Below are 17,314 nucleotides of genomic sequence, written 5' to 3'. Positions count from 1 at the left end.
TGCTCTCAAACCAATAAATATTTTAGAAGTTCTGGCTGATGGTCTGTTAGTGAGTCTAGGAGGTAAATAAATGGGCCCTTGAGTTCCTGAGTAGACTGTACACAGCAGCACACAAAGAACCAGAAAAGCAGTTTTGCAAGGGTATGTCTATTTAATTTTCTTGTTCTAGAAATGCTACCACACGAGTTTTCTGCACAGCTCAGATAAGAAGCCTATAGGCACATCCAGACAGCAGCCAGAAGAGCACAGTTTATTACCATTTCAAATCCTATCACAAAGTTCAAGGAACCAAGATATTATACCTTGTCCTCAGATAATCCTGTATCAGCTACGATGTGATCTGCTCTCAGAAGCACTGGAATTTGAGGCTACTTTGAATTTCAAAGTGGAAACTCTTTTTACATATGCTATGTTTATGTATGACCTAATGAGAACTGCTGAGAGCTCTGTAACTCCGTTCTCTCATTTTTCTGGATCTCAGGCTTCTATGCTGCACTACTGCTCCTCACAACCAGGCCTTGGACTATTACAGCATCAGAACTCAAAAAAACCTGTCACTTCTCCAGAAAACCAAGACTGTACCTGCCTTGTATGACATTTTCTAACAATTGGACCAGATGAAAGATACAACAAAGCAAGCCAGAGCGCAGAGAGCTGCAAACCCTCTTTACCTGTATTCAGCCTTTGTGTAGTGATTTGCTCGTTCCAAACATGTGATTAGATCTGTGAAAAGTTCACAAATGTCAATTCCCATTTCACGATGTAGAAATACAGACAGATATTTGGCTAAACATGAAATTACATTTAAAGACCTGACTGTATAAATACTTAAACAATTTTATTAGCTAGAAAGCAACAGCTATGGTTTTCCCTCGTTCTTCTAACCCCCTTCTTTTACTCTTCTTGTTTTACACCTTCAACAATGGTGCACACACTGCCAGAACATTAAATGTAGGAATCAAATCTTAATCTCCCCTATCCCTTCACCCTATCACTGTGTAAAAGAATATAGTGGAGCTTCTATATAGGGGAAGGTACTAATTTTCTCCTTCACTGAGCCTGTATTGCAAATCGTCTAAGTAAGATTTCAGCAGCTATTATATCTGGTTAAGGTTACAACTGCTTCTTGCACACATGCTATTAAAAATACCAGGGTTCATGCTAATCTGGAAATATTTGGGACCAAACATTTGGGCTAAAGTCTATGTGTGTAGAGGAGATAATGAAATAGGGTTGACTATGCCACTAATCCTTTAGTACTTTTCACTTTACCTGGATGATCACTACTGGCATAGGACAACAGAAAGCCTCGTCCTGACACATGGGATCCACTCTCAAAGTGAATAGTCGCTTCATTGCTATCCAGAATGATTTCTCTGGGGACAGGCATCACATTACCACAGTATGGTCCTACAGACAGAACAAAGAAGATTTGAAAAGTTTAGATGACATAATTAGGCTGGAATATTCTCATGATTAGCAAAGAATTTCATAACATGCTCATTCTCCTTCAGTACCAATCCAAATGTTGACAAAAGGGTTTTGGCTTCAGTCCTTTATGGTTATGAGCTCCAAAGTTACCATGACAAGGAGTGGCCAGGATCCAATTGTTTCTCCATGGTAGCAATTCCAGCATCCACTTCTCTCATCACATAGGCCTTAAGAGAATGATTAATGCCCTTTAGACTTTGAAGTACAGCATACTTACAACATCAGTAACTCATTAGAGAAAAGAACCTAACATTCAAAGGCAATCCAAGGGATCTTACACAGGGTCCCCCAGATAAACTCTCCAGGCCCATACAGCTCACATTGCTGTAGCACAGCAGCCATTCAGGAAAGATTAAGATCACAAACAGGGTACCTGGTTTTCAAGGACCTCTGTGCCACGAGCCAAACTGTAGTACAAGGCAGAACCACTTTACCCAGAAAATTTCTCAATTTATTTTCCCTTTAAAAACGTCATCAGACCATTGAAGCATAGAGTTCTCTAGAGTTTTAAATGAAAAAGAGAGGTAAAGAAAGGGGAAGATGAAGGGAGTAGGACAGGGAGACAAGAACCTTTGTGCTTACATTGAATTAGATAAGGGTTTTATAGCTACTAACTGCAGTATCTTGGAGCAGTCTTTGGGACACTCCTTTCTTGTGTGTGACAGCAGGCCTGCCCAGGATTCTTAATAATTACATTTGCTTCTTCAGAAGTCAGTTCCTGAGGGAAGCTTTCTTTTGAGACTGCCACAGTCTTTGCTCTTGCATTCTGTCACCACACCTGGGTGCAAATACTTGTCCCTGGCTGCCCTCAGGCACAGATGACAAAAAATCAAAAGCAGTTTGGGTACACTTCTTTGCATTCATGAGGATGCTTACAATATAAACTGCTAAGAAGAGGTTTTTGTAAAATGGCAAACAGGTTTTCTTCCCAAGAGAAAAACCAAACAAGACCCTTTACAAGCCCTCAACCCATCTGTTCTGTTGAGGTGAATGACAGCTTTTGTGTCCTAAAGCGAGTCCTTGGGATGAAAAACGATCGTTTTGATTTTTCCTAGACAACCTCATTTTATTGGTGTTAGCTACTTCAGGGCAACTTGGAACTGTCTTCAAAGATGGATACCAGAAATTACAGTCACAGCACGACACAGATTTGATGAGTGGTATCATTCCTAACGGTCTTCTAAAAGCATCTTCATTTTGCTTGATATTCTTGGGGAGGGCTTTCCCAAATACTTCATTGGCCTTGTAACAACTATAAGATCATCCTATAGAGTAGCCAGATCAGAGCCAATAACAGCCAATTATCAGCAGAACGGGACAAACCAAAGGAGGAACTCTGACTTTTCACTTACAAAAATCATACGGCAAAACCAGGCAGACAAGAGAAACAAGAGCTGAATGTGACATTTCCCTGGAGTACTAGTGTGTTGAAAATGACTCACAACTTAGTCAGAGAAAACAATGTCTATAAAAAGGGTTAAACAACTTGCTTAGGAAATGAACTTATCAAAAAGACAGCATCTGACACTGTGTCATACCAGACAACTGCACAAGTGATTTATTTGAGAAGGTCTTTTGTGTCAGATTGCAGTGGGAGAAGTAAAGTACTAACTTTTAGATATTTTTTTTTTTCAAGAGAGAGAAAGGGGAAGAAGACAGGGAGGCATTGCATTTCTTCAAAATAAAATGCCTGAGAAAGCTTTAGTCCTTTTCTTCTCTCAAGGACTGTCTCTACGTATTTTCTCACAAGTGCTCTTTGGCTTTCTCCCTTGCAGCAATTGGCAGTGACCTATCTACTCTGTAGGTATAATTTAGATGGCTGATTCACTCAACCACACACTGGCGGGATCAGGGCTATGTGTCTCCTCCAGTAGCAAGTCTACATACGTTCCAGATAATTATACAAACAAATCACACATGTCATAAGCTAAACCAATAAAATAAAAAAAAAGTCTAGACACATAGAGTTGTATAATCCAAATGAAAGCCAAAAATTCAGAAACAATCAGCTTAAGAAATCAGCATACAATGCCTAAAGACAAGTTTCTACTGTTAAGTAATAAATCCAAGAAGGGTTACCAGGCTATGGTTGTCTTCTGCCCAGAGCAGTTCTGGTGTACTGAAGGAATCCCATGGGTAGCTCAAAACTAAGGGAATTAATTCCTTAAAGGATATAGAAGCAAGAAAAAGTATACACTGAAAGAAGGGATATTTTTCAAAAGTTTATTAGTTTTCTGCATAGATTTGGGGAAAAAAAAAAAAAGAGGCATTTATTAATACTGCAAAACATTCATTTGTTCTTCTGTTGCGAACTGATGAAGCCTTACAAAATATTTAAACGCTTTTCTTCTTAATAATTCAGGTGATGCCATATCAGCACTACACTGCCGGACTTCTGACTTTCAGACTTGCAGATCTAGCAATGTTCATTTCCATGCTATCAAATGCAGAAATGAGCACTAAGAGGTAGAGTTTAGAAAAAAGCGTTAAGTGTTATTTCATCTCTTTACTGCTGTTCTTGGAGGAACTGCTCAGATACTGATTTGGCTTAGTGGTTCTTTACTCCCTGAAAGAACTAGAAACATGCCCTCTGTTTTTAGGAAAAGGTTTATTCTACTCTTTTCAGTGTTTTTTTTTTTGTTTAAAATGACCAGTGTAAGCACCTTTCCAATTTGATTTATCCAATAATACTGTTTTAGGTTTAGCAGAACCTCTCTCCATTTTACAGAGTGGCCTTTTTAACCTTGAATTCTCATTTTCCTCCCAATTTATTTTACATTGACTGACTTCCAAGAAATTCCCCAGGGGGAAAACTAGTAATGATTAGAAAATAGAACTGATTCAGGGTCAAGACAATTCTTTGGGTTCAGTTTTGACTGATGAGAGAATTTTATGCTTTCATCTGTTTTCTAATTTTCTTTAGAAAAATAGTGTTTTTCCTATGCACTTCCAGACATTTCCTTTAATGTTGTAAATCCAGAGAAAAGATAGTCTTCCAGCCTCCCTGATTTCAGCTTATGGTGTGCCTGAATTAGATGCACTTTCTATATACACAGTAACATCTATTAGATTTACCTTCCATTGACACACACACTTAATACCTTGAATACTTAGATTGTGAGATTTTATAGACATGAGAAGATTAAAACCAATCAGTATCTGTAGATTTCATCTGAAGACTATAATTACTAGTCAGTATTTTCCACTTGCAATTCAGGTGACAAAAATACAACTTTAACATCTACTTTTAAAACTCATATGTGTTCCCCATCTTTGTCCATTCCACCTAGGATTTACTGATTTCCCCAGGCTGTCTATATGAATACTGTACAACCATAGTGGAAAGGAGGGATGACGGAGAAAGATTTGGTTTGTGTCTAGTATGAAAATGAGAAACTTGTTTATAGGGCCCTCTTAACTTTTACTGCAGCATTTGGACTTGACTCTGGATAGATTTTTAATTCCTAAACCTGGGACTAAGCCAAAAGTTTTTTAAGATCCCTTTTGAGAACTGCCAGATCACGTTATCAGTTTTTCATCTTCTAATGTTAGTTGTGAGGTGGGTTGTTTTGCATATTCGTCTTGAAAAACAAGTCATGAATGCTGATCTCTCTCCATTTCCTGTTAAAGTGATTTGGCTAGAGCTCTGCTGGGGTAAGTAGGCAGGATTATTTCGTTTGTTTACTAAGAACAAAGAGTTTGATTTAATAAACAGATGTGTTACGAGTCATGAAACTGAGTAGGTGTTCTCCATATTTCAGTATTACTACATCTAGATGCCAGGGCCTTTTCTTCTTTCTGTGTCTCATTAACAAGTTGACCCAACTATGGTTCCGTCTGTTCGCTCCAGATTCTTTAATACACATATAATTTTTAAATTTTGCAGGAGAGATATTAGGGGCCTAGGGATTTCAAATGTACCTAATTTAATATTCTCTATAATAGAGCTAACATTTAATGACTTTCATCCAGAACTTCTGATCTGTTAGTATGGTTTAGGTGGCTTAAATGAAATAATACTTTTATTTTGGAATCACTGTTTCCAAGCAGTATTAACATCCTGCAAGATATACAGTAAACTGTCCCATGGATATCCTTTGGCTAGGCTCCTCTGGAGACTGAAAAGATTATTTTACGTGTTGTCTATTTTTTAAATGTTAGCAATGGTCTATGGCTTTTGTCTTTTGCATAATAGTGTTGTCTTGCAAGTCAGATGATCTTTACAGAATTGTCTAGTTTTATGAGGTCTAGTTTACTTCTACTGTCAACCAGGATCTGGCATATTTCCTGAGATTGCTTTGTTGAGTTATGTTCCTTTATTTTTTTCTACTTCCCTTAAGAAGTGCTGTGCCTAGAGGACTCTTCTCTCACACCAGCTGGCAATGCCTACATGCCGTTTGTTTCTGTAGTTCTTAACACTTTCTGTCTCTTCTGTAAGGATTTTGCTTCCTTTTAAAAGTAATTATTTCCCTCTTTGGCTGTTGCATGTCCGATTCACTACGCTCATTCTGCTTTCAAATTCCTCAACGGCATTTGAAATCTGCAGTTTGACATTTGCAGAGGTCTTTAAGAAACCCGGTTTAGATATCAACTCATGGCATCCTCTGTTCAACAGGGAATCTTCCCCTTTTTTCTCTTTACTTGCAGAGTAAGCCATGGCTGGCGAGCAATGTGTAGCAACAATCCCATGGTTTTGTTTCTCCAGGATTATAATTTCCTAATGCTTTTTTTTGGGGGAAAAACAATGTTTTAAATTGTGATCTTATATTCAGTAGCCTTTTCTCAAAATTTGTAAGTAACTGAGTAGCTGGGGAAAGACAGGGGATGTGATGAACATAGATCATGCTTGCTTCATTTCAGAGCTAAAAACTCATCCAGAGTGCAAGTCTCTCACAAACAGTTCAGAAAAACAGCAAGGATTTGTTGCATGAAAACATGTGCATTCTTCAAATTCATCCCCATCCCACATTCACACAAATGCTTCACTTTCATAAGAAGTAACCCTTCCTCTCTGAGGAGAGGAGAGAGAGAGGATGGAGAGGAGAGAGGATGGAGAGGAGAGAGGATGGAGAGGAGAGAGGATGGAGAGGAGAGAGGATGGAGAGGAGAGAGGATGGAGAGGAGAGAGAGGAGTCTTTTTTGCTCGAACCCTGCCATGCACATGCACAGGCATAACCAGTGTCACCCTGCAAGGATGTGCCAGGAGATGAAAAGTTCTGCTCTATGTCCTTCTTTGCAGGATATGAGGCTGGTGGTGCTTAATACTCAGTAGATGTGAGTTGACAGAGTAGTCAGGATGAGACAGCCCTGTTATTCAATATTTAACACTGTGTAACACAGTTTGACCTCAGGCTGAGTGGTAAGCGTTTCTCATTTTAGGAAAAACAAATGTTAGTGTTTCCAAAGGATTGCCAAAGATGGTGATAAAGGAAAGATAAAGGCATCCAAGTAGAGTCAGGCTGGAGAAGTAATTACAGTTTAAAAAGGGAGGGTCTGGGCCACCTGCACAGGCTGTAGGTCTGACTGCTTGACCTCAGGTGAGATCCCCCACTTCTAATATGGCTGTGGTTTTAGCCAAACCCAAAGACAGAAGCACAGCAACGGTTAGGAATTGTTAGTAAGAACTGTAGCTGTTTAACAAAAACCACAGAAAAATACACAATACACTTTATGCAGCTAAAAGGAAAAAAGAGTTCATTTGATTAAACACAGACATTCTTTGTTGCATAAATCTTTCCAAAGCTGAAACCTCAGGATACTGCAACCACTCAGGTAAAACCCAACTGTTAGAAGAGTTTTGACTGTTAAGAAATTGCTTGACTTGATCTTCATCAAGAACTTGTCTGGGCATTCCTCTGGATTTCCTGAAATACCAGAAACAATACTGTAATAACAAGTTTCCTTTGAGGGGCAAAAAAGAAACCTGGACACACCCTTTATTCAACCAAGACATTTATTACACTACATAATAAGGAAAGACTGGTTTGATGAATCCCCTCAAGTCATAATGCCAGGTAGGAGGGATCCAAAGGCCCTCAATTCTCCTGCACTCCCCTGCCCCCGCCACACACACGTGTGCATACACACACACCTGCACACTCTCTCAGCAGCCATCAGACACTCATACATCATAAATGCTCAATTTGTCTAACAACCCTTACTGACTGGGTGAGGGGAGGAGAGAGCATTTTCAGTAATTTCTCCATTTCACACTAGTTACTGGCTGTAAATTATGCAAGAACAAGTTAACTGCACTAACTCTCCAAATCATTACTAGTCACTCAGCAGATCTGACATCCACCCCAGAGGAACATATCAACCTCCTACTGACTGCAAGTGAATGAAGAAGTAAGTAGGCACTTATCTCTTCTTTAATCTATCTCTCCAGTCAAGACTGATGATCATCTCACAAAATTAAGAGAAAAAATACTAAGCCATTAGTTGGGGAAAGAGAGAGAGAAAAGCAAAGAAAAAAAAAGGGTCAAAAGAGGTACAGAAATCTGATAAAGACATGAAAAGAAGCTGACTGAAAGCAGTTCCTGTCAAACTTTTAAAACATTTATGTTACACCTTCATAAGTAGTGCAAGTTTTGTTCCTGAGAACTAGAGGACCCACATGGTTAATCTTGCTTCCCCACATCCCTTTAACTAATTAAAAAATCAGAAGCTCTTATCAGAGCTCAGTATTTTTAATATGCTCAGATAATGCAATTAAGTCAAGAAGAAAAGCATTTCAGTAAAGGTTGCACCTCGTCTACACCATGAGACCATGCTTCATATTAATTTTTATTCTAGATTCCTTTTGTGGGACAACACCACCACCACCCCCCACCACCCCCATATTTTCATGCAAAGATATGCCTTTGAAACAGAACATGATAATCTATTTCTCACAGAAGCAACACGTGCAAAGCTGTGCTAATATTTAAAGGTTTGTCAGACAAAGGTGACTCAGTTTCACCAAAACTGGTGTTAGACTACCTTTGCTGACTGATGATTAATATTTTCACATCTAAAGCTGGATACAAATCTAACAGTTTGAAAGAAAAGGCTTGCTATAGTTCTTTTCCTCCAGTGAACACTGAAAAATATAGTCTACAGAATAATAACTCAGAGATAGCTTTCAGCCACTTTGTGACTCCAGTTTTAGAGCTTCATTAAGATTATTTAAAGACCATCTTTTGATTGCAATATTGGAGAAATCTAAATGGAATGGCTGCCTTCACAGGTACATCAAAGCTGAGAAATGTCAGAGGTGAGAAGAATCATAGTGTCACGTTTGTGTCTCAAGTTGAGCAGGGAGGCTTCAGTAGATCAGCATACACAACAACGTTACATGCTTTTCTAGGAAGGAATCAGATTCTAGCAGTCTACAAATTTGAGGAATGCCACAAACTTGAATAAAACTTGCATGTAAGTGGTCTAACCTGTAGTCTCCGACTCACAAATGTGAAGAAATCAATGTCATGGCTAACTTAAATCAATTAATCCATTCATTTGTATATAAGAGCCTCTTCCCCTTACTGCACGGATCAGAAATATCCCAAAACTTAATTTAGTTACTCCTTGCTGTATTGCATAAATCCTAGCAGGTTATAACGATGAATGAATCACAGTTAAATGTAAAGACACCAGGTGGGAGAAATCTGAAAGGAAAACAATACTTTGTCATTTGAAGACTTGTTTACACTAATTTTATATTTACACACATAACCTAGTGTTTTGCCTCTGACCAATTTTCTAAGATTCAGATACACTCCTCAATAGAAATTTGTATACATACCAACATTCACTCTGTTGTTTTCTGTAGAGTTGAAGAGATCAGCATGGTATTTCAAACTTATTTCTCTTTGGACCTTATTGTCTTATAATAGCAAACCTCTTAAATAAGGTGTAAAGGCTGCTCAGCTAATTTGAAACATCAGTAATATCCACACTGCCAGCTTCCATACTTAGCTTTTTACGTTTTCCTTTTTAAACTCAGGTCAAATACAGAAAACATGCAAAGATTTTTTGGTATTGCTCAGGCGTTTTCAATGCCTTTTCAACTCTCCATCATCCTGTGAAAGAAATTCAGTGGCAAAGGTCGGTATCTCCTTGGCTAAAGGGAAGATGTTGACCTGCCTGCAGACGTTCATGAAGAGGGGAGGGTTGCAAAGAGCAGATCTGGGCTCAGAAACAGCTACCTGAAAGGACACTTTACAGGCTGAATGGATTTAGCAGTGCTTACTCTCAGACCTTCTTTTGCTTACACAAGCACATTAAAACTCAGAACTACAGCAAAACTATTGAGATGACTGACTTAGAGAAGCTCTAACCTCATCGATGATTTTCCTGTGCCTTTTAAAACACAAGTGATATAATGAATTTATGAATATAGCAACTGTTTCCACACTGTTAATTCTGCATGGATTTACCTGAATGCAGAGCAGAGACTCTGTGGTATGCTATTGGGAAAGTCTGCAGTGAGCTGCAGACCACAAAAACCATTACAGATGGTATGTCTGCCTAAGCTATAAAACTTGTTTAATCAGATATGAGCAAAATCTGCTAATTGTGCAGTTCGTTACTGAGAATGCAAATTATAGTCCACATGCATCAGACATTACCAATCAGTTCTGAAAACGGGTGTGGGAATACTTTAAAGGAATTCATTATATGGATTTGATTGCATAATACACAGGTATTCTGTGTTTAGAGGCTGAATAACTGCAGGACTGAACTATATGAAGTTGTCTTCAGGCTGATGTGTAAGGATCCAGAATTTCAATCAATATTTAAGCTTAATTTTTCACTTCAGAAAACACTATCTTGATTTACCCTTGTTTCCTAGAAAATCCTTTGATTAGAAATGTCAGGATAGCATCGATAAAAATTATTCAAAGACATGATAGGGCAATACTAAACACCTCTCTCTTACTTCCAAGTACAGACAGACTGCTTCAGGTGAACACAACTCATTACTTACAGTTCTGAAATGAAGTAAACAACATAAAAAAATCCCAACACACACAAACAGAGATGTTCCTTATGCCTCAAATCAAGCTCTATGTGATGCTTAGATATCAACACATCACTGCCCATTCTTAGTGAAGGCTGTTTCAAAATGTAATACCTCCCCCATGAGAACAATAATTACCTTTACCTTCGTATGCAAGCAAGGATTTAATACCTCACTTGATCTTATCTTACTAGATGAGTGATAGGCCTATCATGGCTTATGAATGAAAGGCAATCATCCCTCCCTACTACTGAGATATCTTCTAAGTCCTCATCTTAGTACTGCATACTTTACTAAGCCAAGCAATGAGCTAGGTCATCTGGAAACCTGCAGAGGCTCTGAATAGCTCATCTCTTCATCGCCTTTTCCCGTTGAATCCATTCTGCTTGTTAAGTCCAGTACAGCATATTCAGCCTCAGCTGACTGAAGGGCTACAGCCCACTCCCAGCAGGCAAAATTTTATGAATTGTCAATTCATGAGCTTATTCCTGCACTGTGGAACTCTTTGCAGCCCTGAATTTAAGTTCTAAAATTTAAGACTTTAAAGACTTCTGAAAAAGTGTGCACTGACTTGAAAATCAGTTTGACTCTTCAAGAGCAGATCAAACGTTTCAGCAACAATGGGCTGGGAAAACGAATTAGAGGAAGGCCTCTGGTTCTCCCTGGGGAGGATCCTGTTGTCATTATGATTGTTTTAAGTGCACAGCTACAGCAGATTACTCACTTATCTTCCTGTGTGTATCTCTTACAGGAGGACAGACTGGCTGCACGCATTCAATATCTGCAAGTATTAAAGTCTGTACATTACCAAAGGTTATCAGTGACTAATAGCTAGCAATAATGAAGGTTACCTCCTCTCTGAGCCCTGAACTGCCTAGGAAATAGAGACATGCAAGATCACTGACTCCAATTTCTCATCTTGTCTCTGTCTAGCTCATGAGCTAGCTCTTCCCCTACCCGAGGAGGGTACAGGGCTGACAGAGACCCACATCCTTGCTGGACCAAAGCCTTGACAGTACAGCAGTGGGTGTGCCAGAGCCAAGCACAAGACCCTATGGCCCCAGCAGCCTCTCTGTTGGCACAGCATGGCAACATCCCCAGCCTTGGCAGGAGGTTGTGAGGAGCAACCGCCTCAGGTGCTCACCACACACGTGAATATGAAAAGGAAGAGGAAAGGACAAAGGCTGACACTTCCTGCATTTTGTTGAGCTTTTACTCAATATTTTACCAGTTCATCCATTGACCACTGCCTTAACTTTTACATACCATGCAATGTTGAAGAGCTCTGGATGGTAAGGTAGCTGGATTCGCATTTCTGTGATTCAATATCTAGGTCTCCAATTTTTAAGATCAGGCGTTTTCCCAGAGGTACTTGGATTTTCTTTTCACAAAGGGTGTAGTTTGGGTATGTCCCAGGGTAGTTCTTGGATGCCAGGGTCCCACTGTCTTGATACATCACCATGTGCCCACATCCATCCCCTGCAGTAGGAGAAAAAACAAGGAATAGAAACAGAACATACTCCTCAGTAAAAAATGTGTAAGAAAATACTGACTGCATAACCATGTCTCATGTGTGCTTCCACCTTTTAAAAAAGTACTTTTATAATACTCCACCTCAGTTACGCTGTTGTTGGAACATAGGTAACTAAAATAAATACAGTCATATACCTCTTCTAAAGAAGTAGAAAGGAGGGTTGGAAACACTTATAAACTAAGATGTGCTTGTCAGTCCTGTACAGAGTCTCTCTGACTTTTCATTTTACAGCCAAACCCTGCTGAAACCCTGAAGATGGAATTCCACGTGTAATAGGTAGGATCCTTCTTTAAATAGTTTACTCCCAATTATCATTCCACATTTTATTTCCATAGAAAGAGCCATCAGAGGGTAACAGAATCATACATGAAAGCACAGATATGATTTAACTATGTACTATCACGGACCTGACTCTTCTTACTTTCCTGTTGGTTTTCTTGCACCACTTAGAGAACACAGAAAGCACCGGGGACAAAGCAAAGACACAAGAGGCACTTCAAAAGTGGGATGTGCATCGTTAATGGTACACAGGCTACTTCACGGTAGCCTGCCCGCAGATGTAAGCGCTGCTGCCTCCCTGCTCTAGGGGTGAGGGTAGGCACCTGCGAAGTGTGTTTCCGTGGCACTGTGTAGCAGCCAGCTTGGCTTTGGAGCCTTTCCTTGGTGGAGAGGCGTCTGAGGAGCAGCTGCAGCAGAACATATGACAACAGGAAAAGGTGCATGGAAATACACAGGGAGATGTGGGGACTGACATGGAAAACAGGAAGCATCCATGGAGGGGAAGGAAGCACGTATCAGATAAGAGACCTTGACTACTAAAAGAAGCAATTTTTACTGAAGTATTTAAAAGTGTACTAGTAATTTAAAATTTATATGTTAAAGCTTAAGCCATGACATTCTGTTGAATTCCAAATAATGGAAATTATTGCAACGCTAGAACTAGTGCCATCTGTACATGCATACAACAGGCAGTCCTCAGCTTTAGGTCAGTTAGGGCACAGGCACTCTTCACGTAGGAGTCTTGAATACTGTTACCCTTTATCACTGCAAAACTGAAGCTAGTCCTAGAAGTGTTAATAAAATAAAGAATTCTGCAAAGCTAGGAATTCACAACGGTCACTTTAACTACCCAAAATTTTAATTTTGGAGATATTTTGGTTTAACTGTTTTGGTCTGTGCTTTTTAATTACTATCTGAATTTCCTTCCACAATCACTAGGAGAAACAAACTTAAGGTTTGATAAGATTATTTAAAAATTAACTAGAAATGAAGTGTTGATAAAGAAACGTGCCATACCGGGGGTTGGGGGGAAGGTGGCACACTGCAAAGATAAGGTCCAAGCTATCAAACTTTAACTTCCTACTATGTAATTCCACTGCCATTTCATCCAACTCAACTGCTTTTTCACAAGCAACAGCATTTATTTTGTAGCCTTATTATTATTACTAGCTTTGTTGCCTGCTATTTATTTTTCTTGCAGGTTCATGCTTGGAATAGAGGTGAATAGAAGACAAAAATCCAAAGTCATATCACCATATTAAATATGTTTTTCCAGATCTGCTTGTTCACATGCTTTAAAAAAAATTAGGTTTTCCAGTTTTTTATCCAAGCACTACTGATTTCAGAATGCATAGGAAAATACCCAAGATGAAAGGCAAAGTGGCCTCTTGAGCAAATCATCTTTTAATGGAAACTTTCTGCAACAGGAATAAAAATATAAGGAGCAATACAGTACATGAGCTATCAATTTCTGAACCCAGAGAGGGGTCCACATAGATACAGGCAGTGTAAAACCAGATCACTTCCAGCAGGGCACAGGACAACCTTGCTGCCTGTGTAGCCTATTGCTGTGCAGTAAAAAAAGAACTGCCTGTGGCCTTTAATTTAAACTGCATATTTCTAACTGTAAGCATTTACTTTAGCTAGGCTGATGAAAATAAAGTAACTACAATCTGGACTACAACTACAATCTTGGCTTGCAACCTATCCTTATTGGGAAAGAAATGGGAAAACAAAGGGAAAAGTTGCACAACCACAACAAAATGTCACAGGGATGAACTCCTTAAAATGAAAAGTCTAGTGTGCACATAGTCTTCATCTCATTGGGCTACGTTGGCCTGTGTCACGTCGGTACAATCCCAAGGATCCTCTGTGGTACAAAACTCTCCTCAAAAAGCTGAAAAGACATTGCTATCCTAGCAAGACCCTGACAACAGTTCAGGTCACATTTTTGCAGAAAGCGCACAGGCAAAACTGCACCAGAGACCTCAGCCTGCCATCCTCCTCTGTTGAGGTTATATGAGGTCTTGTTCCCAGGGAAACTCCTTTTTTAAAAATCTGCCTTTGAGTCAGCGTTGAAACATATTAGCACCAGAACATCTTTTGTGCTAAGAAAGCATAAACGCTATTTTCCAACTTTTCACTGGTGGAGCATGAGCATTCAAACACTCCAATTGATTGAGAGGCAAGCGTGGCGTTGTCCTGCACCTGTAACGCCCCTTGCTGCCTCTGTTCTGCCTGCCTGCCTCAGAGGAAAAGATCACGACAAAAGCTTGTTTGCCACAAGAACTGAAGCAATGTCCAAAAAGTCAGACCAAGTCTTAGTAACTATTACTTCTTACAGAGAAGTCTGACTGAAGCTCTAAATTTTGAGTTTCTCAGCAAGATTACCAGAGCAAAAGAAAATCTTACACTGAAATTTGCTGCAAAATGCACCCTAGGGAAGCAGTCTGAAGGTATAAAGGGAGGTTGAATAAAACTCAGCATCTGATAATTCATTCAAAGAGAGATTTAATGACTGAATGTAGTAAAAAACTTATAACCCCACTAATATACCAAGGGCTCAGAAAAGGAGGCAAATTGTAATGAGTTCAAAACTTAGATATTCATTTGAAAATGTGAACAATACTACCATTAGTTTTGTTCTTATTATTTTCCACATGAAATTTTGATTTTTCAGGAGAAATTTATTGGCCAAACCTCAAATAGATTTAGTTTAAAACACAACTGCTTGTCCGTATGAAAACTATGGTTTAAATACCTGATGTTGCACTCTTTTCTATAGGCACAGCTCTTCTGGCTGGAAATATGTGTATTCAATTGGTCAGTTCAACTCAGTATTTCTTGCTAACACTAAATTTTCACTTAGCGTTACTTCTGAGAACTGCTTTCTATCACCCCATTTGGCAGGAAGCTGGCAGCCCTGTCTCAGACATCCAGGTTTCATCACTTCTCACTGGACAGGAACAAAGCAAACTCTTTGAGCACATGGTACTCAGCAGTCAGAAAGTCTAAACACACTTAGTTTTATTAATAAAATCTCCCCTCAGTACCAGGACTTGCTAAAAGCACATCAAACATGCTTTGTAAACTGAGTTCCCACAGATATTTGAATCAAGATCAAGATCGTGGTCTCCGGATTGCGGGCGCCTGCCTGTTGGCCTATGCACAGGTTGTACCGAAGATCACAGAGTGCTGAAATTAAGGCTGTTTACCACAGATAAAAATAGTCTCCTATGGCAGACGTTGGAAATAACTCCCCAAGAAGCGAGAACCACGACTGGCACCTTCTGCCACAGCAGCGGGCACACCACTTGCACCTTGCCCTCTCTAACACAGTGCTCTCTCTGAGAGCAGTTCATGCATTTAAAACCAAACCTGAGACTGCACCAGAAGACACCAGTGCATGTCCCTGCAGAGAGGGTGAGAGGAGGTACCAGGTGGCTAGCAGGTAGTACCATTTCCCATCCTCAGACATGTACATGATGGATGTGTGTGGGACGAAGTGAAGGAGTATCTCCAAGCAGCTGTGTCAGGGCTGAGTCTGACCACGGCTGCTGGACACCTCCAGGATCTAACCTGCCCAGAAAGGATGTAGGTGATGAAATCCACGTCCACGAACAAGCTCCAGCCTCACACTGTGAGCTGCCCCAGATACAGCCCCTGACAGATACTGTGGCTTTAGCAAAATGGTGATGGTTCCAGAATCAGCAGAGTCAGAAATCCCTGAAAATGATGCTGGTTCCTTCAGGTACCCTACTGTCACCCAAAACCACCTGGCTAGGCTTACTCCCTCCTCCCATCTCTTCCCAAGCCCAGTACACAAGCTGAGCCCTGGCCTCTTCCTCCTCTGCCCCCCAGGCTTTTCCACCTCTTGCTCACACGCGCAATGTGTGCACAGCACCTTCATCCAAGCACTCAGCACATCGCCCTCTGAGTTAGGGAAGAGGCTACAGTTTTTCAAGTAACTGCTATAAAAAGTTTCCATGTGCTGCACCTTCCACCAAACATGTTTATACCGTCAACTACAAAACGGTTACATAGCAGGGTATCAAAGTGCGTTTTCAAAAGCATTGCTACAATATCCTGGCAGCAAACAGCTGCCTTTTTCATCCTTCTGATTCACCCTCACTAAGCAATTAATAATGGACTTGGACTCGCTCCAGTGCTAAATACGTGTTATACCTAGGCATGCTCATGTACACAGCCAGCCGCTACCTGCCCTCCTCCACCCTGCCGCGTGAGTCCCAACTGCACCAGCATTTCTCTCTCGGCTCTCTGGCTGCAGACTCCCACTACCTGCTGCCCCTTGGCTGCCAATCTCTTCCCACTGGGACAAAGACCTCCAAAGCAATCTTAGTTCCCTCTCTGCTTCATCTCTCCTAGTTTGACATCCTTTTGCACACCCACCTTCATGGTGGTGCCCGGGACAAGGTGTGCTCCCCCGACCCTGTGTGGAGGCCAGAGCACAGAGCTGGCGGGTGGCTGCCGGCCTGTCCTTCCTTCCCACTCCTCCTTCCCTTGAGAGGAGAGAGCAGAAAACTGAGTTTGTATACCTATATTTTGGATTCAGCCAAAAATCAGCATTTTTTTAAGAGCCACAGCTGCAAATGGACACAGCCAAAGTGAACAAAATGACACTGAGTTGAGGCTATGGCTTTGAAAGCTCTGACAAGAAGCCCCATGAGGAGAAATGAGATTTGTCTCGTCTTCCACATTGCTTTCCCTGAAGTAATTGCTACAGCTTATTAAAAGATACAGTAATAACTCAGTCAAGAAGGAGTTCTGTGCCTGTGTTTGAAAGAAGATTTGAGTAATGCGTAAGAACAGGTAAGTACCTAAAAAAGAAATCAACTCTTTCCAGTCAAACCAGGGCCAAACCTGGTCACGTGGGATAAGAACAATGACCAGGGAAAATGCAAGTGTTTTTGCCAGATGCCATCCAAATCCACTGGTGTGGCCTATCAACATTTTAGGTTTTCATACAGCTACTCTGACCTCCATCACTA

The 17,314-nt window shown here is 40.4% G+C and overlaps 1 protein-coding gene across 2 annotated transcripts in view; it reads right to left on the bottom strand.

Annotated features, from left to right (window-relative positions):
• DCBLD1 (discoidin, CUB and LCCL domain containing 1) overlaps window positions 1–11,966 on the bottom strand; it is a 35,603-nt gene extending 23,637 nt beyond the window's left edge. For both annotated transcript variants that reach the window (XM_026845817.1, XM_026845818.1), the window contains exons 1-3: window positions 11,759–11,966; window positions 1,273–1,410; window positions 672–723 (exon numbers count right to left, since the gene is read on the bottom strand). In XM_026845817.1, the coding sequence (XP_026701618.1) occupies window positions 672–723; window positions 1,273–1,410; window positions 11,759–11,954 (386 nt within the window). In that variant the 5' untranslated portion in view covers window positions 11,955–11,966. The remainder of the gene's footprint in view (window positions 1–671; window positions 724–1,272; window positions 1,411–11,758) is intronic.
• Window positions 11,967–17,314: the final 5,348 nt, after the last annotated feature.

This window comes from Athene cunicularia (assembly GCF_003259725.1).
Source record: "Athene cunicularia isolate RWA chromosome 3 unlocalized genomic scaffold, athCun1 chr3_part1, whole genome shotgun sequence".
NCBI lineage: Eukaryota > Metazoa > Chordata > Aves > Strigiformes > Strigidae > Athene > Athene cunicularia.
Note: the sequence above shows the minus strand (reverse complement) of the source record. Positions and strands in the feature narration are given on the sequence as shown.